General features: G+C 38.9%; 1 protein-coding gene across 1 annotated transcript in view; it reads left to right on the top strand.

Annotated features, from left to right (window-relative positions):
* Trim44 (tripartite motif containing 44) overlaps positions 1-25,310 on the top strand; it is a 111,402-nt gene that overhangs the window by 5,313 nt on the left and 80,779 nt on the right. Inside the window, exon 2 of the mRNA XM_032903790.1 lies at positions 9,864-9,941. Coding sequence (XP_032759681.1) covers positions 9,864-9,941 — 78 coding nt within the window. The remainder of the gene's footprint in view (positions 1-9,863; positions 9,942-25,310) is intronic.

The following is a 25,310-nucleotide window of genomic DNA, read 5'->3' as shown; positions in this document are numbered from 1 at the left end:
AAATGTGTGGAGAACTGTCTGTGACCTATGGTCTGTACTGTAAACTTCAAACACTTGTCATTTAACTTTCACCACAATTTTATGAGATAAATTATTAAGCTGTATTTATGTTATTTGAAATTGTGTTAGTTGAAGAAAGTTTTTTTTTCTTTTGATTTCATCCATTCAACATGTATTTATTGAAATTCTTAAATTTTCTGGGTAAAAGTTTATGCTGAAATATTTTAGCTGTCAATTTATGTTTATTTCTTTATTTTTGACTTTTTAAAACTGGGTCTTTTATGTAGTCCTTGCATGTCTGGTACTTGATAATGTAGTCTAGCCTCATACTTGAGACATCTCCTGTCTCAGGCCTCCAAGTTCTGAGATTGATTATAGGTGTATGCCCCATGCATGCTCAGTTTCCCTGTCAGTTTAAACGTGTAGGAGGAAGCACACTTTTCCAAACCTTTTTCAGAGAATTCCTGAGCCATCAGCTAAGAGAACCTCTCATGTACCTGAGTGAGTCAGATTTTCACCAGAAAGAGAGAAAAAAGAGAATTTGCTTCCAACTAGTCACTGAAACTAAAATGCCATTTGACAGAAGATAGCACAAGTAAATTATGGAATAATCAGAATTAAATATTATAAATTGCCATGAAAGTGAATAAACCAGAGCTATAAATAAATCTCAAAACAATGTTTGAAAAGCAGGCAACTTGTAGAAAATATGTATTGAATAATTACAGTTATATTTTAAAATTCTAGAAAAAATAATTTATATGTGGAATATTTTTGGCAGTAGGGACCTAACAATAAGTAATTCTAAGTCCCTGATGTCACTGCTTACATTCTATGAACAAAACTAACACTATGAACACTAAGCAAAGTTAAGTAATAATATTTTCAATAATGCTCAATTTCATGATAAGTAGAGAGGGAGACAAAGAGCAGGTAGGATGAGAAGAGAGGAAGGCTGTTGAGTCTGAAAAGGACTTACCTTGAAACAGGTATATAGAAACTACTTTTGCTAAACAGTATTGACTCCTCACATGGGCTGACAGACATCCAAAAGCAAGACAGAAGCCTGGCATCTGCCTTCATTCTGTGCTATGACTGAAGGAGAGAAATAAGTTCTTGTCCTTAACCTTTCTTCTTAAGTCTTCTCGACTTTTAAGAAGAGCAAAACCTGAAAGGACAGACCACCTTTTAGATGAAGATCAAAATTCATGAGGGCCAGGTTGCCTTAGCTGTTAACAAACTGATGGTTTAACAAATTACAGACTACATGCAGGACCTGAGCTGAGAAATTAATAATGGGCAGGACCGCACCTTAACTAGGATTGCTTAATTAAATCTAAAATTCACTTCAATACCCTTAAGACAGATTCAGGGTCAACTTAGGACTTTTGCTGGTTTTGCACCTCTCCAGTAACTGCCCACTGGAAAAAGAAGCTTCTCTGACCAAAACTGATGATAACACTAACCTATGAACATAAGCACAAACATTTATAAAACAGGTTGATGGGCACATCATGTCCATTTAGCTACATGTCGATGCTGATGCTGTAACTTCTCCACAAGGGCCCATGATCTCCCTGGCCATGGGTGTTTAGTCAGGTTTCAGTACCAGATATGAATTTGCTCTTGTGAATACAGTCCAAACAAAAAGGAGTTGATTACCTCTAAAAAAGTTTTGCCATTCATTGTTGCACTAGTGTGCACATTACTGCCTGGACCTTCACAGGATCCATAGCTGGGTAAAACTGTTAATGACATCTCTCCTGCAGCAGCCTGCGTGGAACCTTCTGGCACTGTGAAAGCCAGTCAGCATGGAGGAAACTTTCAGCTCAGCTCCTATTTGATTTCTCTCTATATCCTGCAACCAAAATATCTGGTATCTTCAGTTAGATGGTCTTAACATAAAGTCATGGGAGCCTTATCATTTTTACATTCTCTAGGGCTTCCCTGATTGGTAACTCAAAGGAAAATAGCCCATCTCTCCAACTGGAATTTTCATTTAGTATTTAAATTTTCATTGATGGTTTCTGGGTGCACTCACTGAGTCCTCTTTTCAAACTTAAAAAAAAATTCTTTTTATATGTTTAAGCTTTTGGACATTAGTGTGTGTTGAACATATTTCCCCTCACAGTCTTCCTTTTCCCAACTCTTGTCTTCTCTTTGGTCCCCTTCACGTTACTTCTGCTTTCAAGGCACAGGTACATACATGTACACATACATCTAAGAACCACAAATAAGAGAACACATGCTATTTAGCATTTTGCCATTGTCTTAATTGGCTTAATATGAGTATCTCCAGTTGTTGCCATTGCCATAATTTCATTCTTTTTTTGAAAATATTTTCATTGTGTGTTTGTGTATATCATACTCTGCCATTCCTATGTTGGTTCCACAAATTAGTTGTTGTGAATGGTGTTGCATTAAACATCTACCTCTGTATCTTTTGTCCCTCTTGAGAGAGGCCTAGCTGTCTACAAACTAGCTCTATAAACCAGATTGGCCTCCCAACTCAAGAGTTTCTCCTGCCTCTGCAGGTATGAAAGATGTGTGCCATCACCACCTGGATTTTTGTTTGCTTTTTATTATTTGTGTTTTGAGACTTGGTCTTGCTATATACCCGTGACTGGGCTACACAGTTACTGTGTAAACTAGGCTGGCCTTGAACTCACAGTTGACCTGCCTCCGCCTCCGCCTCCACCTCCACCTCTCTCTCCTAAGTGCTGGGATTAAAGATGTGCATCACCACACCTGTCTCCACTGTCACCTGCTTCCTGTATCTTTATCTTGATGTGTGTTTGCTGTGTTTTCCTGTAGGTTCCAGAGGAAAGCTCCTAGAGCCTAAGAGCCTCAGAATTTCAGATTTTAAATTAAAGTCTTTGATTTATTACCATTTGATTTTGTCCAGGAGAAAAAAAAGTACCAATCTAATTTCTTCTACATGTGGTTGCCCCAATTTCCAAGGACCATTTTCCTGGTGTGTATTTGATAGCTTTGTCAAAAATTAGGGGACCATAGCTGTGTGGTTTCTGGGTCCTGTATTCTTTTCTATTGGTCTACATTTCTGTTTTGTATAGTACCATAAAGTTTTATCACTGTGATTCTGTAATATAAGCCACGATTAAATATTGTGATCATTCTAGCATTGATTTTTTTTTCCTGTTTGGATTATTTTGGCTATTTGGGCTCTTGTCCATAACGTTTTTCTGCTTGTGAACAATGCCATTGAAATTCTGATGTAGGTTGTTAAATATGTAGACTACTTTTGGTGATGTCATTATTTCAACAATATTAATTCTGTATCTTTGAGCATGGGAAGTCTTTCCATTATGTAGAGTCTTCAGAGTTTTGTTTTGTTTTTTCTTTTTAATGTCTTTAGGTTTTTATTTTAGAGGTCTTTTAATTCTGTGTTTTGATTTAAGCTCAAGATTTTGTTTTTAAGCTATTATAAATGGGATAGTTTTCTTGTTCATGGAAAAGTTTGTTCTTGGTACATAATTTTCTTTTATCTTTATATCCTATTTCTTTGCTGAAGGTACTTAAGTCTGAAAATGTCCTTGTAGAGTTTTAAGTCTCTTAAGTATATGGTTATATCATCTGCAAATAAAAATATTTGCAGGTCTGACTTTTCCTTAACTATTTGTATCTTCTTTCCCCCTTTTTTCTTTTCATATTTTGAGCCAAGTTCACATCCCAAGGAATAACCAACTTTATCATGATATGTGATGATCTTAGCATTTTCTTGAATTTGGTTCTCAGGTATTTTGTTGAGAACTTTTGCATCTTTAGTCTGTTGCTGTTGTTGTCTTGTCCTTAATTTTGATATCAGAGTAATACTGGCTTCAAAAGGCAAAGCATAAAGGTATATAAAAAAAAGGAATGAAAAGTTAGAGCAGTCTCTTCCTGGGTCCCAATAATTGAAGACTGACATTTTGTTCTTGAGTTAGGGAAGGTATATTGAACCTGAAAACTTTTGCTTGTCAGATGATTTAATCTGGTGCTGAGCCTGAACTCTACAAGAGTCTCACTCTTCATTTTGGTAGCTTCCTTTTGCATATCAAAAGCTTCTGCTGTCCACATGTAGCTTTGTATTTTAATGGCTGGGCATGCTTTTTTCTTTGTAGAGACTTCCCAGACTCCGTCCCCTAGGGTGGTTAATGTTCTGTCTGGGATAGATTTGGAGGATGTATGTCTCCAAGTGTATTGGGGGTGAGGGGTAGCAAAACAATCTTGAGATTTGTACAGGACCTGTCTTTGTCCTTTCACAACCTAGAAAGTATTAACTGCCCCAGTGGAGGTGCCAAGTGGTTCTTTGTTCAGAGTACTTGCCTCTACAGCAAAGTATGGCCGATTGGTGGCTCTAGATGTCTGATCTGCTTGCTAACCTCAGTTTCAAGAATACCAGACCTCATAATTAGTCTCAGTTGATGATGTCTGCTGGAAAGCAGGGCTCCTGTTCCCAGTGGGCATCAATCATTTTACTGAGCCTCTTGCCTCTATGCCTCTGTTTTTTAGTGTCCTGTTCTCTCCCACTCTGGGCTTTGGTAGTTGAGATCTAGCTCCCTGACTTGTAACTGTTACCTTTTCTCAGGCCTCCAGGGTAGCTCAGTTTGAAATAGTAGCTTTCTCCCACTACTTGGTGTCTAGGCACTGCTCTCCTAGTATCTGTCAGAGTAATCACCATCTCTCCAAAGCTTACAATTTAGCTGTGGGCTTGTCTGATGGCCAGGGCTGCTGGTCCCATTTTCTCAGCCCTGCTGGCTTATCTCTTAGGTGAGGCTCTGCTCCCCTCCTCCTGCTGAGCAGCTTTGTTTGGGGCTGAGGTTGTGTTTGGCTTCACTCACTCTCTCTGAACTTTCCTGCTCTATCACTAAATTTGAAATTTTGAAATTCTTCCTCTCTCTTTTTGAAATATTTTTTCTTATGCTAACTCTTAAGAGAAACCACCCCTCGAAATCTACACAAGAACAGTGGATAAAGATCCTCTCATTCCTACTGGTTCATGAATTTACTGCAAAAAAATAACAGCAATAAGACAAGATGTAAGGAAGAAAAGCCAGGGCCCCTAAATCTAATGCCTTTCTTATTAGTTTGCCTAAATTTAAATACTAGGGCCTATTTTTTAAATATATATGTAATTATATACTTATATAATATATACTTATATATTTATATGTTTATTGCCCATAGAAAATATATATTATATGAATTATTTTGCAAATTTAAAAGAAATCTCATAGTCATAAATCAAGATTTATATAGATCTACTTTATTATCATATTCCATAGTTTTTAATTCCATAGTTTCTTATCCATTCACTACTGTATGCTTATGGTATCTAGTTTTTCACTATTGAAAATATTAAAAATAATTTGGTGTGTGCCCTTTGACATATCTTTTCTTAAGAGGAAAATGACAGTGTACCTGATAGACATGTGGTTTCAGAGTAGCATTTCCATGTTATAGATCCAAAAGCAAATGACGTATGTATGGAATTTCCCCAAAGCCACTTAGTACTACTACCAGATTAAAACGTCCTTTTTATCCTGATGGGTAAGAAATAATATGTAATTATTAATAGCATCTTTTGTGTCTTCTCATGTATTTGTCAGTCATTTCACATTTCCTATTCATATCTTCCATTCTAGTTTTTGGGAGCTCACTTGGCTTTTTTGTACTGATTTATAGAAATTCCTTAAACATTTTCATATATTGTTGCTATTAATTCCTTCATGCATTTTATAAATCTTTATTTCCATTTCCATCTTTCTGTTCCTGGTTTGCCCCTGATTGGTTCTGTGATTTGGGATGCATGATTTAATTTCCACAACACTTTTATACACTATGAAGTGTGAACACACTACCTCTGGTTATTGTTTTACTGTGAACTGCTAGTGAAAGGGTGTTCAAGCCCTTTGGGTTCCTCATTGGATTTTCACCAGCTATTTTTCTTAGTTATGACATGAGAATACATCACTTTTAAGGCTATTGAGGAATACCAGAGAAAGAGTATCTGGAAGTGTTTTGAGCTTTGACTGTGAAGTGGGAGTCATTTTGTCCTTTAGTTTTACTGTGGTTTGTCCCTATGCACTGACTTTTGTGAGCGTTGGTCAGATTCTGAGCTTTAGGTGTCACAGCATAGCACTTATTTATTTTGCACTTTTGATGGAGGAAAAAGTGCATAAAGCAAAGTATGCTCACACTGGCCAGTGTCTTGGAATGTGTTCTGGGATGCAGCCATAATACATTCTCTTCTCCTGCCATGTTACTTGCTCCAAGATGACATTGTAGAATCTCTTCATTTATGGAACTAGATACATTGTGGCCATGGAAACTGAGAAGGTGTTTGCATGGGTTGAACACCTATGCATAAGGCTCCATAGAGTATAGGAAGGAATAGGTGTGGGGAATACAGGCTGTGGATGGGGTGAACTTGTACCAGGATCTTCCTTTTGTAGTTTTGCATCAATTCTAAAACTTGTTAGAGACAGATCTGCCCTGAGAGACTTTCATTTCATTTTTATCTGGGGGTGGCTGTATTAGGGAAGCTTTTCTTCATTCTCATTTTGAGGCTGAACATAGCAGGCTCAATAGAAAGCCCAATGACTGCTTAAGAATAACTGAGTTGGCTGGAAATGTAGAAATGGGGTTTCCTGAGGGAGGCTCTCTCAGTTCCTGCTCTGTGTCTCCTGTGGGTTGGTGATGCTTTTGGTGCTTTGTGGGCAGGAGGAAGGATTCTGATGGTTAAATGCATTTTTAGGAAAAGACAAAGGATTTCCTCATCTCTATACTAGCAAGGCACAGCTGTCTTCAGTCTGTGGGCTGCTGAGGGATTTCTTCGTTCTTTGTTTTCTGAAGGTATTTAAGACATGGTTTGGTGCATTCCTTTCTTTTTTTTTTCTACAGCCAGGGGCAAAGTCATAATCCATTAGTGTTCTTGCTGAATAGCTTAAAATGGGTGCTGGCAGCTGAAGTAAGAGAGTGAGAGGAGAGAGAGAGAGAGAGAGAGAGAGAGAGAGAGAGAGAGAGAGAGAGAGAGTGTGTGTGTGTGTGTGTGTGTGTGTGTGTGTGTGTGTGTGTGTGTGTGTGTTTTGGGGGTTAGGAAAAGCTTTCCAGGGACAAGTGTCCTGCTTGTTCAGCCAATGAGAATAGGTTAGAGGAATGATATCACCAGACAGGCTTTTTTTGTCTGATCATCTTATAAAAAGCAGGATTGTATCTGGCAACTTAGCCCTTTTTTAGCTACTAAGGTTTCACCCTTCCTGGTATATGACTTCTAGATTCCTGTTCCCAACTGTCAGTTGCAAGACTATAGAGATTAAAAGCTTAAATGAGTGGAGAAGCTGTTTTAAAAAATAAAAATTACTAAACTTTAGAACCATGGCTAGAATGGAAATGTGATCTGAGTTGTGTTTAAAGAGCACATCTAAGGCAAATGCTGGGCATGGTCCTATGATCCTAGACTTGTAGTCTTGGGAGGGGAAGGAGGTTAGCAAGAGAAGACAGTCTTGAGTGTATTTTAATTTATGGAATGGACTCATACAAAGTGTTTCCTGTTGGGGAGGAATTGAATTGCTTTGTAGATTTGGAGATGGTCCTATGATTGCTCTTGAGGCTGATTTTGAGTAAGTGATTTTTTGTAGTATGTTTATCCTTGCACTCCTTAATTGATCCTTCTCCCTTAAAAAATGACAATAATTGTCTTTATGCTTGTTTCCTTACTGCACAGTACGTGGTCTTGTCCTATCTCATAGAATCTTCGAGATAAGAAAATAAATTAGTTCTTGTGACTTTAGATTTTGCTACTTCCATGAATTACAACAAGAACATTTTTCTTAAGATTTTATGTTCAGTTATTCATTTCTTTCAGTGGACATTTTACACCTTTGTTTTAAACACTACCTTGTATGTCCTAAAATTTTTAGAGAATATTTGTAGGCATGCATGTCACAATGCATGTGTGAAGGTCAGAGAACAGTTTGTGAAATCAGTTCTCTTCTTCCACCTTTATGTGGGTTCCAGGGATTGAGCTCGAGTCATTGGGCTTGAAAGCATTAGCTGCAGTGCCTTACCTGCTGAGCCATTATTCTGGCCCTGGTAAAGAAGCACCTTCTTGAAGCAGGGCATAAGAGATACAAACATTAAAAATTAGGAACTCAAAACATCATAAAGAAAACAGACAAAAATAATAATTAAATTCATAGTTCATTCTTTTTATCCAGTACTAGGTCCTGTTCTAACTATCCTGGCATATACGAACACAATTATCTCTCTCAGCTGTATGCAACTTGTACTATTATGGTTAGCTTCATTTTATAGACAGAGAAATAGAGGTGCAGCAGGTGAGATAGACTTGCCTAATCTCATACAGCTGGTGAGAGAGTTGGCATTTGAAGCCATACGGTAAAGGTCACATTCTGTGCTGACCTTTACAGTGCGCACTTAGCCACATGTCACATGACACTTCATATTACAGGAAATGTGTCTAGTCAGGTTAAATGGGGCTGTAAGAATAAGAACTGGATTTTGAAGACCTAGTTGGAGATGGGTAGGAAGCATAAGCATTCTCTCCCTCCTCTCCTCCCTCCTTCCATCTCCACCCACCTTGAGGGTGTGTGTGTGTGTGTGTGTGTATGTGTGTGTGTGTGTGTGTAAGGGGGGAGGTAATATATTTATTAGAAAAGAAAGAATTCCCAAGAGAAGAAATGGGCCCAAAGCACACAAAGGTCAGAGACTTAATAGTTGAGACCTCATATTGAAATTATATGTTGTTGATATTTTAGACAATGATTTAAACAAAATCTATTAAAGGTGGCTTACTTTCTTATTATAGCTACTCTAAAATTTAAGATTACATAGAGGCTTGCCTCTATGGGAGCTTCCATTACATTTTTGTTGGATTGCACTCTCAAACTTAACATTCATAGAGGCTTGCCTCTGTGGGGGCTTACATTACATTTTTATTGGATTGCACTATAAATGACAGACAGGTGTCATTTTGAAACACTGTGTGCTGTACACTCTGCTAATAATTCTGTAAACATTTCAAATAAGCCTCATTTTACCCTCATCTGCCTATTTACTCATATTACCCTTGTATATTATCCCTGTTTTGCAGGCAAGAGAGAATTTGAGAAATTCAATAATTTGTCCTAGGTTAGTCAACTAATTAGTGACAACTTCAAAACCATATGTCTGACACAAAAACTTGTTTTTTTAACTTAAGTACAGTAATTCGACTTGAATTTAAACCTGAGCTGTTTTAATAAGTATATATAACATGCATACTTCTGTATCAGATACATAAAGTTTCAAAATAAAAATCAGTAGTCCATAAGATAGAAATTCTTTTGCAGGGCCTTGACATAATTGAATCTGAGATGAGGCAGTGAAATCATCTAGTGCACATTGTGTTTTTTTAACTTTCCCTCCCTCCCCTGCCCCTTCCCTCCCTCCCTCCCTCCCTCCTTCCCTTCCTCCCTCCTTCCCTCCCTCCTTCCCTCTGTCTTCCCTTCCTCTCTCCCTTCCTTCCTTTCATAGACTAACTGGCCAGCTTGGAACTCACTATGTAATCTAGGCTGATTTTAAACTCTCGGAGATCCTCCTGGGTGCTAGGATTAAAGGAACCGTGCTACCACACCCAGCCACAAAATGTGCTTAATTTTCATCCCAACTATTGTGCTTTGCCTCTCCTTGTCCATGGAGAAGGGGAATGGGACTGCATGCCTTCCTTAGTTGTTTAGTCCTCTTATCTGATAAGAAGACAGTTTTGCTTTCTGTGTCACTATCCTCTCTGTTCTCTGAAATACTGTGTTTGAGAGCGCGATGATATGCTGCCTAGTGACTCTGACTGTTTTTTCTCCTAGAGCAAAGATTCTGGTGGACTGAAGGCGGCTATGATAGAGTTGGTGGAAAGGTTAAAGTTCAAGAGCTCAGATCCTAAAGTAAGTATTGTTTTGGAATTAACTGGGTATTGGTACCTCAAGCATTTGTTCTCCTTGGTCTGAGACCAGGGGGTGTTAATGATTCTCTATCTGTACTTTCTGTTTAGAATAAACCTCTCCATCACAAGCAGTGTTCTAATATGCCTGGGGGAAAGTCATCTATTTTCTTTCTCTTTCTCCATTTTATGATTTATAACACATAATCATTAATACTTATTTCTGAATTACAGAGAAATGCATTTTTAATCTTTCCTTATGAGACCTTTGAGACGCCTGTCCTCTGTGTCCCTTAGATCTAGCCAAAGGTATCTGAGATACCAATCAACATAATTATTGGCCCTGGACGCCCAGCCAGTTGGTACTGATATACTTTGTCTTTCCCTGGCTTACAGGAGGCCCCTGGGTATGTCTTTATCTTCATTACCTGGAGTCTGATCTAGGAAATGATTTGAGCATCCTCGAGTTTTTGCAAGATTTGGGAAACTGGAAAATTGATATTCTGGGAGATGCCAAACCAGAATGGGGGTGAGGGTGGAGGTGGCGGGCTGGGAGCTGAATGTGCAGGAGGGATTATGACTCGTAGATTCACTTCTCTTCTCACCCAGACACTTACCTTACAGTACCACTACCGGGTATTGGGACCAGCTGGCTATGTTGGAAACTCAGAGCCTTTCACCGTTAAATAGGGAAAGGAACATGCTTTTATTTTTATGTCTCTCCTTTTTCTTTTTCTTTTTTTCTCACAAATTCTTTAACAAATAGGAGTATCTAAGAAGCTAGGTCCTGTGATAAAATATATGACAAGATTTTAATCATTTTAAATGTGTGTTTCAGAGGCATTAAGTTCATTTACAGTACTACATAGCCATCACCACTGTCCACCTCTGGCATGTTTTCATTGTCTCAAACTAAAACTCTGTCCCTATTAGATAGAACTCTTCGATTCTCCCTCTCTCCCCATATTTTTGATTGCTACAAACTCCCAGGAAGTTGTTCCTTATCCCAGATTAATTTGCTTTATTTTAAGGACAGTGAGGCTTAAAGGAATAGAGTTATTTGCTCCAAATCTGGACTATTGTGGAGGTGAAAGTCAGATAATTGTACCTTTACTCTTGTCTTCAATTCACACTGCAGACCAAGTATCAGTCTATCTCGTGCTCTTAGTCATGTTTTCTAAGCTGCAGCACTGATGATGCAGAGCCATTGACAGCAATGGGCTCTTTGAAAGGTAACCGCAGCCATCAGTAGTCTGCTTTTCAGATGATGCTGAAAGTACTGACCTTAGTGCTGGCTCCTCTCCTTCTGAATAAGTTAGTGTCTAGACAGAAAACAAAAACAAAAACAAACCCCCCCAAAAAAACAAAAAAAAAGTCGCATAACTTTTATTTTTTATGTATATGAGTACACTGTAGCTATCTTCAGAGGGCATCAGATCCCATTACAGATGGCTGTGAGCCACCATGTGGTTGCTGGGAATTGAACTCAGGACCTCTGGAAGAGCAGTCAGTGCTCTTAACCACTGAGCCATCTCTCCAATCCCATTGCATAACTTTTAACCACTCTTCTACTAGGATTCCTAGTATAAGTAATTTTTCCATTGATAAAGCGGAACCAATTAAGTACTCTAAAGATAATTGAAAAACACTTTGAGAAGTTTCTTTGGTTTTGTGGGTTATAGCTGTGCTACAAGAAACCAAGCTATATTTTCTGTCTCTGCCATACCTGTATGTTTGTGATTAGCAAAGTAAAGAGAGAGTGATGTTATAGGTGAAGAGCTTTGGCCTCCATTATGAATACAGACAGTACCTTTTTTTAGAAAGTTGGCAGGGATGAGAAGAATCTAACAAAAGGGTACCCTAATGCATCAGTTCTCAACCTGTTGGTTACAGCCCCCTTGGGGGTCAAATGACTCTTTCACTGGGGTTGCATATTAGATATTTACATTTTTTTCTTTTTTTTTTTTTTTTGGTTCTTTTTTTTCGGAGCTGGGGACCGAACCCAGGGCCTTGCGCTTCCTAGGCAAGTGCTCTACCACTGAGCTAAATCCCCAACCCCGATATTTACAATTTATAATAGCAGCAAAATTACAGCTATGGAGTAGTAGTGGAAATAATTTTGTGGTTAGAGGTCACCACAGCATGAAGAACTGGGCTAAAGGGTTACAGCATTAGGAGGGTTGAGGACCACTGCTTTAATGTAAGCTAAAAGATGATCGTAAGGGCCTGACTTCTTCTTAGATATGGGTGCATACACTGTCCACACTTTTACCTTCAAGCCCCCTTTTCACTACTCCAAGGCTTTGCTTTTGTGTATATGGAGCTGGCTTGAGAAAGGGTGAATGTAAGTGAAGAACAGCCAACCAGTAAGGGGGTATAAAAACAGGCCACTTTTAATAGAAACTTTTTGAAAAAAAAAATGTTCTCAGAAATCAATTGTTATCTTCCAAAAGTACCCTTAAGTTTTCTGTCTGTTCTGCTAACCTACAGTGCCCTACCATCCCCTTTTTGGATTGACCTATTTAAGGACAAACTAGCTCAGGCTTTATGACCTGTCATTTTGGGACTCGGTTGCCTTATGTACAGTGATTGAATTGTAGGGGACTGAGCACTATCTCTGCCTTACTTCTTCTAGAACTTCTAAAGCATCGCGAAGCTTGATTAGTCCAGAGGATAAGTCTATTGCAGACTGAATTTACTCAAAAATTTGTATTATTTATTTATTTACTTACTTACTCATTCACTTACTCACTGATTGACTGATTGAGGGTGGGATTCTGTCTGCATGTATGTCTGTGCACTTTACGCATGCTGTGCTCATGGAGGAACTGGGGTGGGTGGTGACCCCCCATGTGGGAATCAAATTCAGGTCCTTTTGAGGAGTATCCAGTGTTTTTAGTAACTGAGCCATCTTTCCAGCCTCTGAGTTCACTTTTAGCTGTGTGTTTTGCTAAAGAGCAATGGATGATGCATAGATTAACTGTTTTCTATAATTATAAAACAATATATGCTTATAGATAAAAGGTACAGGTACTCATAAAGGAAAGTGGAGTGAATTCCCCTCAAATTAGTTACAACAATTGACAGTTTGATATATAACTTTCTAGATTTTTTTGAATTTTAATTTTTTTGCAAAAATTATATTGTGCCTCTGGTTTTATGTTGTCTTTTTCATTATGAAAATATTCTAGACATTCTTCTGTGTTGACAATAGAATATTAGTTACTCTTATTGATATGATTCAAGTCCTAGTTCACTTTAAATGTCAACTTGACATAGCCTAGTGACATCTTGGAGGAAAGTGTTTATTAGAGAATTACCTGGGTCAAATTAGCCCGTGAACCTGTCTGTAGGGGAAGTGTCTTAACTGCTAATTGATGGTGGAAGGTCAAGCCTACTTGTGGGTACCACCTTAAGTAGGCAGGTGGTCCTGTTAAGAAAGCTAGCTAAGCATGAACCTGTGAGAAAGTCAGTCAGTAGCAGTCCTGTATGATCTCTGCTTCAAGTTCTTGCTTGAGTTCCTGCTCTGGCTTCCCTCCTGTATGCATGAAGACTATGATATGAAAACGTAAGCTTATCAAGCAAGAGAAAGGAAAACTAACACTTCATTTTATCAAAGCATGTCACACTCTTTCTTCTAGATCAGCTGTTCTTAAATGTTATTGTTCATAAAAATCACCCAGAAAATTTATTAAAACAGAGTTCTGGGCCTACCCCCAGAATTTTGATTTGGTTGATGTGGGCTAACAGAATCCCAGACTGTGTGAGAACCACTGTGCTAAACTTTGGGCTGTTTTCCTTTTGTTCTTTTTGTTTTGTCACTTGTTGGTTTTATTTTTCTGCTTTCTTCAAATAGAAGGGCACATAAAAATATGACTGTTTTTAAATTTGAAAAAGAAAATGAAATATATAAAAATCTAAGCTTAGGAAACAAATGAATTGAACAGAAGTAACAAAGAAATGGGGATGGGAAAGGGAGATGGGAAGTCAGTTCTGTCTGTGTGAGAGGATGGGGTGGTTTCACAGTCTTATTTCTAATATAGAAATAGCCAAGTCAGGAAGAGGAATGTGAAATGAGGTGCTGAGTCAGAACAGGAGGGTAAGTAAACTGTGCTATGGTTCTGAGAAGAGACTTAGTTCTAAAACAAGAGGACACAGAGGAAACCGCTCATGCTACTAGCATTAACCTTGAGAACAAGAATCGGAGCCAGAGATGGGTAAGAAATTACACTAGTCTGAAGGAATCATGTATGTGTGCTTTGGTGGACCTTGTTTTAAAGGTTACATTCCTCCAGGTATCTCGAATCTATATTGTGGATGAAGCTTGCTTTTAATAACAACCTTTAATTTGTAAAAACAACAATAACAACAAAAAATGGTTAGTAGGAAGTAGCCTTTTAGAGTATTAACTGTCCAGATGTGTTTGATATGATCCAATGTGCAAAAATTTCTTTTCTAATCAAACTTTCAGAAACATGCTACACAAAACAGGGTTTTTTGTTTTGGTTTTTGTTTTCTTTTTTGTCTCTTGCTTGTTTGTTTGCATGTAGATTTCTTATACTTTTGCTTGACTTCAGTGAAATAAGAGATGTCCATTTGAGAGTAATGCCATAGGCCTGCTATCTCAGTACTTATGGGGCTAAAGCAGGCTCACCCTGAATTCTAGTGGGTTACACAGTGAGACTCTGCTTCAATGCTGAATAAATCAAAACAAACAAACAAAAATATATAGTCATGTAGGTGCTTACCTGTGTGGTAGTATGGGAGAGCCCTGGACATGTAAGAAAGTTAAAACCAAGTTCTTTTATATTAATGGCTTTCTTGAGTGGCCATTTATAGTTTATCTGAGAAAGCACTGCATCAAAAGCATAACATACCAATCTCAAACTAACCTTTTATGCTGGTTAGTTTGCTTACAGCATGTGAGCCTGCTGTTTTGATTAAAGAGTTCTGTTAATTAGTGACTTGTTTCTGTACCTTTTATTTACAAACTATAAGTAGGAATGCTGGATGGTATAAGTCATGTTTGTTTTGTTTTGTAACCTCAACACATACTGGTATGGATCTTGAAACACAGTAATTAATATATATCATTTATTACAACACCCATGAAATATTAGGAAACCCTGCTAATTAACGTTGGTATCTCCTATGTCTGGATAACTTTCCTGAGCTTGGTGCAAAATGGAGGAATTCTTTCCAGCAGGGCTTCATCTTCTCTACCTTACGTAGGAAGCCTCACCCGCCACCCCAGCTCTTATCCCCCAATCCCCTCCATACATACTACCTAAGGAATGCCACTTAACCCTTGGTGGGAATTACAGGTCCAACCTCCTGGTATGCCTCTCCATGCAGGTGAGGTATCTCCAGAACCTTAAACCTTAGCCAGAAAAACCTCACCCTAAGCAGACCTCGTCCTACTCTCCACAGTTTGTATAGTCATTGTTCACCCTGAATAAAGTATGCATACAAGTGGTTCTGTTGAATACTGAGAGAGCTGCTTCATGAATATCACTGGAGGAAACTTCCTCCCTGCTAGCATTCACTGCCGACCAGGATCCTGCTGACCCACCAATTCCAGACTTTACTTCATCCTTTCCTACCCTGTATGCTTTTATGCTTTGCAGTCTGGCACACCAAGGGGAACTTGGCTCTGTTCTGTCCTTCCCTGCTTGGTGCTTGGTTGTATGATGCCTGATACTACAAGGGATGAAGCAAAAAAAAAAAAAAAAAAAAAAGAATCACAATGAAATAAACAATTTTTTCTCATTTTATGAATGAGCAGTTGGAGTCTTAGATTAGACTTAGCTTCTAGTAAGTGATGGACCAGACCGAACATTTTTTTTTTATTGAGACAGGTTCTCTTTCTGTAGCCCTGGCTGGCCTAGAACCCAACTATGTAGACCAGGGTAGCTTCAAACTCATAGAGATCCTCCTGCCCATGTCTCCAAGTGCTGGGACTAATGGCATGTACCACCACACATGGCTAAGGACTTAACTTTTGGTTTGTCTTATTCCATGTTCTTTACCTCTACTCTGTTGAATCTGTAAACAAGAAGATAAAAGTTATAGATGCATGTAGACTGTAACGGCCATTCTTGAATTATTTTTCCCTTCATGTCTTCTTGTCCTTTCCCTTATTGGGATCCTTCAGTCAAAGTGGCCACAGTCCCAGAGCACCAGAATTGGCTAGTAACCTTTTCTAAAGGACAACGTGGAAAGATGGCAGAGAGCCATGACATTGAGCTCTGGCTAAGGAAAGAGCTTCAGGTGATTGACTTGATTGGTGGAGGACAGCAGTTGGGAAAACCACTCCTTTCTCTGGCCAGCTCTAGCTTCTGGTATAAGAACCACCCAGACTCAGTTGTGGTCCCTTTCATCCTCTGTAGACACTCAGAGAGCACAAAGGGGAAACCGAGTCTTTTTTACTTCTTTATACCCTTCTTTATACCCCTCTATTGGAAAAATAATGTGAGTTCTCCATAAATATTTTGAAAAATACTTAAACATACAAGGAAGGAGGAAGGAGGGAAGGAAGGAAGGAAGGAAGGAAGGAAGGAAGGAAGGAAGGAAGGAAGGAAGGAAGGAAGGAAGGAAAGGAAAGAAAGAAACCACTTATTCAATTGCCCATCGTCGTTTATAAAAATCTGGGGGTTTTGGTAGTGCTGCTTCTTGAATCTCAGCTACTTCACATGATTAAGTGGTAGTTCTGAGATCTGCTTAGATCATTAGAAGGTACAAGACAGTGATGTTAAATGAGAGATGTTAAAATGTAGGCTACCACTATGCTTCTGTGCTTTGCCTTTCAGCCTCTCTCTCTCTCTCTCTCTCTCTCTCTCTCTCTCTCTCTCTCTCTGTATAAACATATACTATATATGTAATTTTGTTTTCTAACTTTATATGTAACAGCCTTTATAAATGCTTACATTTGTGTCATTGAATACACTGATCCCTAGTTTGAGGGTACTAGAATCATGAAAGCCAGTTTGCCTTTATTGCCAAATAGAAATTTTGCTTACCCTTAAGCTTTTTCATAGCATGAAAAGATTCTGTGCAGCATTTTTTTTGTTTTTGTTATTTTGTTTTTATTGTGTGTTTTGATAAATATGACAGATATAGTCTACAGTTAATTCAGGAACAGTGAAAATGCAAAGTTGGGCTCCTAGTCATACACTACCTACTTCATTACATCAGTGTCCTTAATGGTCAATATGGCATGTATATGGTGGCTGGTTAGTGCTCGCTTGTAAAGATGCCCACCTGCTCCAGTCCTCTCACCACTTCAGAGAGGAAGAAATAGAACCAAGAATTAAAGACTTAATGAGCCAAGTGTAACAGAAACGGGGGCGGCTGACAACTCTCAGCCCCAGCTCTGCAGTTTCCTTAGTGTGTGAGTATAAAAGAAACTGCAACCTCAGCGGTGCCTTTGTAACCCCTGTTAGGGACCCAGCTCAAAAAAAAAAAAAAAAAAAAAAAAAAAAAAAAAAAAAAAAAAACTAGTCACACTGGTCAGTAGTCTCAGTCCCTTTAATGGCTTTGATCATTGAATTATATTATGCAGCAGTTCTGTTGTTGGGTACTCAAAAATATTTAAGAGAGATGAAAACAGTGAACATAAAAATATACATACTTTTCTTCACAGCAGCATTAGTCATTCTTTCCAGGAAGTAGACACCTTTGTCCTTCACTGTTAAATGGATAAAGTGTGAGATACTACTTAGCAATGAAAAATGAAGTAGCAATACAGGACATACTATCAAGTACCCTTGGAAATATCATGTAGTGGAAAAACAACTCTTTTCTCTATTAGAGTTTGTTCGTTTGTTCCTTCCCTCTGTTCATTTGTTTGTCCGTCCTTCCTTCCTTCCTTTCTTTCAACATATATAAGTACACTGTTGCTGTCTTTAGACACCAGAAGAGGACATCAGATCCCATTAAAGATAGTTGTAAGCTACCATGTGATTGTTGGAAATTGAACTCGGGACTTCTGGGAGAGCAGTCAGTACTTTTAACTGCTGTGCCATCTCTCTAGCCCTTAGTCAGAGTTAATTTAGAAACTTTTAACAGAAAGAGATCAGCAGGAGAAAAGAGAATAAAAATTTATTTGCTGGTATATCCCAGTGAATAGGCTTGAGTTGAGGTGTGAATACCACTGAAATAGGCCAGTTCTGGGAGATGGCCAAAACAGATTGGTAAGCAAAAAGGGAGAGAGGGTATAGGTGGTACATATGCATTGGTGATTTAGAGGCACCTTCCCTTTCTGAACAGAGAGGGAGAAACCCTTAGACAGATGTTCTTTGTAAATTTCTCTCATGAGACGGTAAGTTTTCTGTGTTAAATAATTACAGGTTAGTGCTGGGAATGGTAAAGGGTGTTTGTCATTTCAGTACTTAGGAGACTGAGCTAGGAGGATTGCTGTGAATTCAGGATCAACTTGGGCCACATAGTGAGATCTTATCTATAAGATAAAACAGTAACAAGGAAGTCAACTCAAAATAATCTAAAAATGAATTGTATTTTGAGGTAACCTGTTTCATTCTTCAACAGCTATATTTTGAAATATCTTGTCCCTGACATTTGGGGCTATCATATCCCTTACATAAGTTTTTAAAAAGTTATTCACAGAGGACCAAATATTGTACGATTCTACTTATATAAAAGTGGAAACTGGCAAGTTTGTAGAAATAGAAAGTAGACTTGATGTTTTCAAGGGCCCAGCGAAGTCTTCTGGAATCAGCTCCTACCTCAAGAGTAAAGCTTGGGCAAACCCTGTGCTTGCTCACCATTGGTGACCTTTTAAAAGCATGGTTCTTCTTTGAGGGATGCCAAAAGGGCTGAGATAGATGGTAGTGATAGTTCCATAGCCCTGGATGTTGCTAATAACCTGAATAAAAAGCAGCTGACAGGATAGGTTTTTTGTTTTGTTTTGTTTTGTTTTAAATTTGGAGACTGGACCTTTGTATATAGCCCTGGCTGTCCTGGAATTCACTGTGTAGACCAGGCTAGCCTCCAACTCACAGAGATCCTTATGCCTCTGCCTCCTGAGTGCTGGGATTAAAGGCTTGTGCCACCATGCCCAGCACACTTTAATGAATGGAATTATAAGTCCTTTAGGTTATATCTCAATAAAGTTCTTCACTTGAAATGTTAGCCATGAGCGGTGTCTTTCTTTTTCTTCTTTAGACAGTGAATGAGGGTCAGGAACTGGAGTTTCACCTCTAACACAGAGAAGTAGTATATATGCTATAGTTATTCAGAGCGCAGGCTTCTGGAATCAGCTCCTACCTCAAGAGTAAAGCTTGGGCAAACCCTGTGCTTGCTCACCTTTTGATTTTTTTGGTTTTTGTCTGTAAAAAGGGGAGTGGGATGGGTAGTAGAATATATTTAATAGGGTGTATGGAAGACTATATGAGATAAAATGTTTAATACGACATCTTATTAATGATGGCTACTGTCTTAGGGTTCCTGTTCCTGCACAAACATCATAACCAAGAAGCAAGTTGGGGAGGAAAGGGTTTATTCTGCTTACACATCCGTGTTATTGTTCATCACCAAAGGTAGTCAGACTGGAACTCAAGCAGATCAGGAAGCAGGAGCTGATGCAGAGACCATGGAGGGATGTTTCTTACTGGCTTACTTCCCCTGGCTTGCTCAGCTTGCTCTCTTATAGAACCCAAGACTCCAACCCAGGGATAGCACCACCCACAATGTCCTGGGCCCTCCCCCCTTGATCACTAATTGAGAAAATGCCTTGCAGCTGGGTCTCATGGAGGCATATCCTCAACTGAGGCTCCTTTCTCTGTGATAACTCCAGCTTGTGTCAAGTTGACACACAAAACCAGCCAGTACAGCTACTTTTAGTTTTCTTCTAGTCCTGGAGAAACCTCTTCACAAGGGGGTCAAGTGGACTTGGGGACAGCTATTTCCCTACAAAATTGAGGAGACCCTTCCAATCCTTTCTGAAAAAGAGTCACCCACTTAAAAATAACTAGATTCTATATTGATTCTATAACTAGAGTCTATATTGAATCAATTCTCATTGAGAATCAGTTCTTGTAGGACCATCAATATTTCTTTGAGTGATAATGATATGCAAATAGATTGAGTTAAATTCTCTCAGTTGGGATCTCTTGGTGTGGCCAGCAGGCTCACTTTGTGGGTCTGGTTTGGCTGTAGCTCTCTGCTCATGCAAGTCAAGGCAGATATGTCCGTCATGAGTATGTCAGCTGTGCGTAGGTATTCCTGATAGAAACAAGACTACTGCATAGCATCTGTTGTGCTGTTCTGGACTACGCTCTAGTTAGCAGAATTACCTAGTGCCAAATTAAAGGAAAGAGCAGGTATGTTCCATTTAAGAGTCACAGCACTTGTAGCCCCACTTTAAAGTAAATGCCATGAAGATTCTTCATTTTCCCTCTATTCCCTCTCCTTTCCCCTGAATCTTCAGCCTTTGACTGTACTCTTTTTTATTGGAGCCCTCAAATCATAATGAACTCCTACATACATTGACTATAGGTAATTTAAAAGTAAGGTGGCAATGATTTTTGAGTCACTAGGTGAGCTGGAGTATTGTTAGAAAATAAAGGGACTGAGCGTTAAATAGCTTAATAAAACTAAGTTACTGTGATGTCTGCCCTTGCTCTTTTCTATACTGACAGAAGACTTGATAATCTACTCTGCTGAATGCTTGCAGGGGCTGATTACATGGCTAATAGGAAGAGGGGAGCTGAGCTGTCTGATTCCTCAATAGCAGTCACACTTCATGTTTGGAATGCAGGATTGCATTTGACATTTAATTTAGGAGCCTGGGAACCTAGATAGAAAACTCTACAATAACTGGGGTGATAAAGCCAGCTAGACTTTTATTTAAGAGCCTGCATCCCCCTACTCTTCCTCTCCTTTTCCTGATAAGTTAAACCTTTCAAAAACTAAGATTATAGTATATTCAGTAAAAAGATGATGCTTTCTTTGATAATTTAAAACTAAGTCTTCAAAGTGCAACTCTCAGTCTACTGAAGTCTATATGTAGATGCTTTTAAGGCTGTGTAGGTATAAAATTATTAAGAGTAATGCCTTTTTAATTGTCTCTGCATGTAGATAGAAGGCTAAAATCAACAAAAGTTGAGGGAATAAAGTAAATTATGGAAGGTCATAGAGCTTATGATGCTGATGAATTTTCTTTCTGTGATCTTTTTGTTTATTTTTTTTGTTTTTATTTTTCAAGATAGGGTTTCTCTGTGTAGCACTGGCTGTCTTGGACTTAACTTTGTTGACTATGCTAGTCTCAAACTCAGAGGTCCACCTGCTCCCTGAGTACTGGGTAGTGGGCATGAACTACCATACCTGGCTTCTATGATTTTTATGTAGTATCTGTAGGGCATTATTGACATTTTACCTATACAAGTACACTAGGAATAAATACCAATGCAGAATTTATTCAGACTTTCAAGTGAAATATTTTTTTTACTTTTTTTTTTGTTAAGAAAGGCAGTTTATTTGAATACATGACAAGCTGGCATAATCTTAAGGTAGTTTTTACATGGTAAAAAGCAGACAGTACACCCCCCCTCTGTCTGTCTATGTCTGTTGTCTTTCTGTCACTTTCTCCCTCGCTCTGTGCGTGTGTGGGTGTGTGTGGGTGTCTCTCTCTCTCTGTGTATCTGTCTGTCTGTTTTCTGGTCTCACTCCCCTTTCTTTTAAAGCCACCAGGATTCAGTCATAGGGGCTTCACTGTGGTGACCTTATTTAATTTTAATTCATGAAAATTCTACCCTTCACTCCAATGAAGATTAAGTTTCATCCCATTCCTTGTGGGATACATTTCAATCAGAGACAAACTAAAGCATGGAGTGAAGACTATTTCAGTGCACTGTACAGATCTTAGAGGTGTTCTTGAACATGAAAATTTGACAAATGGCATTCTCTTAAAAGCCTCTTGCAGTACAGACTCTGAAGCCATCATGTAGCTGAGCTTTTTGTACTACGTTACATTAAAGCACACTGGTTTCCACACACCCTCAGGTGAAATATTTATATCAAGCATGACATGCTTTTCTTTCCACTTATGGTAAAAGTGTCAGAAGGTCCAGTCCACCTGGCACAGCACTTATTATCTGTCATTTAATATCCTTGAGCCTTCAGTTTTATCTTTAGAATGGAATTAATTATATTGTGTTGTAATTAATATTTTGAAGATGGAAATTTTTATTTTGTGGTTCCAGAGAGTGAACTGGGGACTTTGTATATGCTAGAGTAGCACCATATCATTGAATTACAAATGTAGACCTCAAATTGGAGAGTTTTGAGGAGATATGAAGAAAATAATGAACATTTGCTCTCACAGCCTTTGGGAACCTCAAAAGCATGTTCGTTAATGACCACTATGGTTCTTTACTTTTTGATATACAGGTATTGCTAAAATTTCTTCCCTTGAAGAGAGACATGATCAGTGTCTACCCCTCTTCAAGGACAAACCAAATTATAATTCCATCAAGGTTCATCCAGTTTATTAGACTTCCTTACAGAGCAGTGGGTGAGGGAGTATGGACCAGGAGCACAAGTGACCTTACATTAGCACCCAGGAAGGATGGTAGCCTCCCTGTAGCTGCATAGAAGTAACCTCTTCCCCACATAATTCCCCATTTTATACTCTAGTCCTTCCCAGAGACCAAAGACCATGTACTTAGGATACACTTACATAGGAGGGCGGGCTGGATACTCAGGCATGTGCTGCACGATCCTTCCCATTGCTTCCTTTCCAGAGAATGCCAACAGACAGCAAGCCTAACTCTGATGACCAGGTCCAGCCCAACTTCTGAAAATAGTGGTAGTTTGCTCTTGAGGCTGTCTTATACAAAACAGGGTGTGAATTTCTCATTTGAAAGGAATAGGGTTTATATCTGCACAGAAAAAGACATAGAGTCAAGTTGTAAGATTGAAGAGACTTCTGTGTCCGCACACTCTGAACAGGTGCCACAGAGCAGAATGTGACCTGCCCTTCCTATATATTCTGCTTTGCTGTGGTAGTCTAGACTATCTGGGAAGAAGCTCAGTGAGGTCTTATCAAACTAGAGAAGGTTGCCATTGCTTTTTAACTGGAACTCCTGAGGCAAAATGTTTCAATCCCCATTTCTAAGAATGTTTTTCCTGTTTCTCAAGAAACTAGATTTTCAGTTCCTAAGTGTGGAGTCTTTCTTTAAGAAAGCTTGCTAGAAACAGCTTATGAGAGCTCTGTATCACACAGAAGCCCACAGTAACTGTTCAGATACTGTTATCTCTCAGCAGCAGATTACTCATTGGCCTATATGCTGGGAATAGCATATGGCTCTTTCCATGTGGTATTTTATTCTAAATTCATAAAAATATCTACGAGAACAGTTATTCTACTTTACAAATAAACTTTTATTTGCCTGAGCTTCAAAAAGTGGCTTAGCAGAGCCAGTCCTAAAACCCTTTTTCTAGTACATCAGGCTACCTGGCTCTGCCATTCTGGGCCCTTGCAGGAGCAAAGACCCTTGTGAATGTTCCTGGTGGTATGCAGTTATTTTGGGGTTAGAGTTTCCCTAATATACAAGTAATTGGTTTTGAGGGGAAAGTGTTCAGGTCGAAAGACAATTAGAATGGAGTTTGAGAGAATGGAGTTTCTCTGTTCTTTATTTATTTTAAGTTAGCCAACAGAGTAGTGAGTTTCCATAGCGTTTTTCATACATCCTTAGTTTGGTTTAATCAAATCACCACTTCATCCTGTCCTCTATTTCCCCATTCTCACCCCTGAGTAAAGCTTTAATTTCCAGTATTTCTCCATCTACTCTCATACATGTGCTCTCCTCTCTTTACTTCTCCCTCTCATGGTATCTCTTTAGTTTCCTGAGCTCTATAGATAATTGTAAATTATACACACACAACTAAAAATTCAAGCTAAGATCCATATATGAGAGAGAATATGTGGTATTTTGTCTTTTTGGACCTGGGTTAAAAGCTAAGTCCTTTTTAGTCTTCAGGAAATAGAGTAATAGGCCTTCTTTCTCTATGCAAATGTAACAGCCTCAAAAATAGTATAAATTCTGTGCTGTTGTCCCACAAACTTTTAATGTCATTTTCCACCTCCCACTTCATTACCAATAGCTGTCTCTCTAGTTTATGCTGTGTTCAGGTGGAGAGGAAACAGGAAAACAAGATGAACAAGAAGCACTCTTCTTAGTTTTTATAGGTCCTGCATGTCCTTGGAGACCATCTACTTTTACATTCCCATAGTACAGGTCATTCTCAGAAGTGATGCTCAGAAGTTTGTAATTTTGGCCTCTGTTACTATTCTGGGGTCAGCAAAGAGGGAACCATCTTATGAGCAACTATCAATGTCACATCAATGCGAACACAGCATTCATTCTCAGTGAACTGTTTGCATCCACTTCAGTGCATGTTACACATCAGGTTGTCAAGATCATAAAGTCACAGCAGCTGACAGCAGGACAAGCAGTCCCAGAAGGAGAAGATGCTTGGCAGAAATGCTGAGTTCTTAATTGGTTAGATGTTCATGCCTCTCAAAAAGGCTGCTTTGACAGTGACTGTATCTCAGCTTCCTGGGGTAGACAGTGTTTCACTTCTCAATTTCATCAGCAGATTCACTCGTGCACTTACCAGACCCTTGCAAGTACCCGAATCTCCAAGACACATTGGCCTCTGACAGATACACAGCACAGGCATCTTTGTGTTGAGGAAGGAAAACTGTGGGGGAAAGAGAGAAGGAAGCATAGCACCATATGTAGAAAACTCTACAACTTAGAGCTCAAAAACCAAAATTCACAGTTGAGGGAAGAAATAAATACTAGAAGAAGGATGGGATATTTTTGATAGAATTTTTGGATTATTGTCTGTGAGAATATGATTTGAAAAGTTAGAGGTATGAACCAGGTGAAAAACTATCAAAGCTAGGGTTTTGCTTCCAGTGTGGTGAGATTGGGGACTATATATAGTCACTAAGATGGAAAGGATCAAAATGACATTGAAGTCTAGGTCAGAAAGCTAAGAATTCAGGGCCAAGGAGAAATGAGAAGAGTATTTAAGATATGGTTGAAAGTAGAGTAAGATTCTAACCATAGGCTCAAGTCAAATGCTGTGACTTAGAAGTTTTAGAAAGTTGGTGCGAGGGATGGGAGTAGGTTAAAGGGCTATAATAGAATGGGCAGGGAGGGCTGAACTGGAGAGCTAACATGTGGGTCTGGGTGTCTACTTAAGAGCTGTGGGAGGGGATGCTAAGGAGAGAAGGGGATTTTCATAGACAGGAGAAACCCCAGCTACACTGTAGAAGGTCGAGGGTAGTGTGGCTTCATTCAGAACCATTGACCTACTGCTGTATGTAAGACCCAGAGATTAG

This window comes from Rattus rattus, chromosome 5, assembly GCF_011064425.1.
Source record: "Rattus rattus isolate New Zealand chromosome 5, Rrattus_CSIRO_v1, whole genome shotgun sequence".
Taxonomy (NCBI): domain Eukaryota; kingdom Metazoa; phylum Chordata; class Mammalia; order Rodentia; family Muridae; genus Rattus; species Rattus rattus.
The sequence above is the reverse complement of the archived record's forward strand: the minus strand, read 5'-3'. Positions and strand labels throughout refer to the sequence as shown.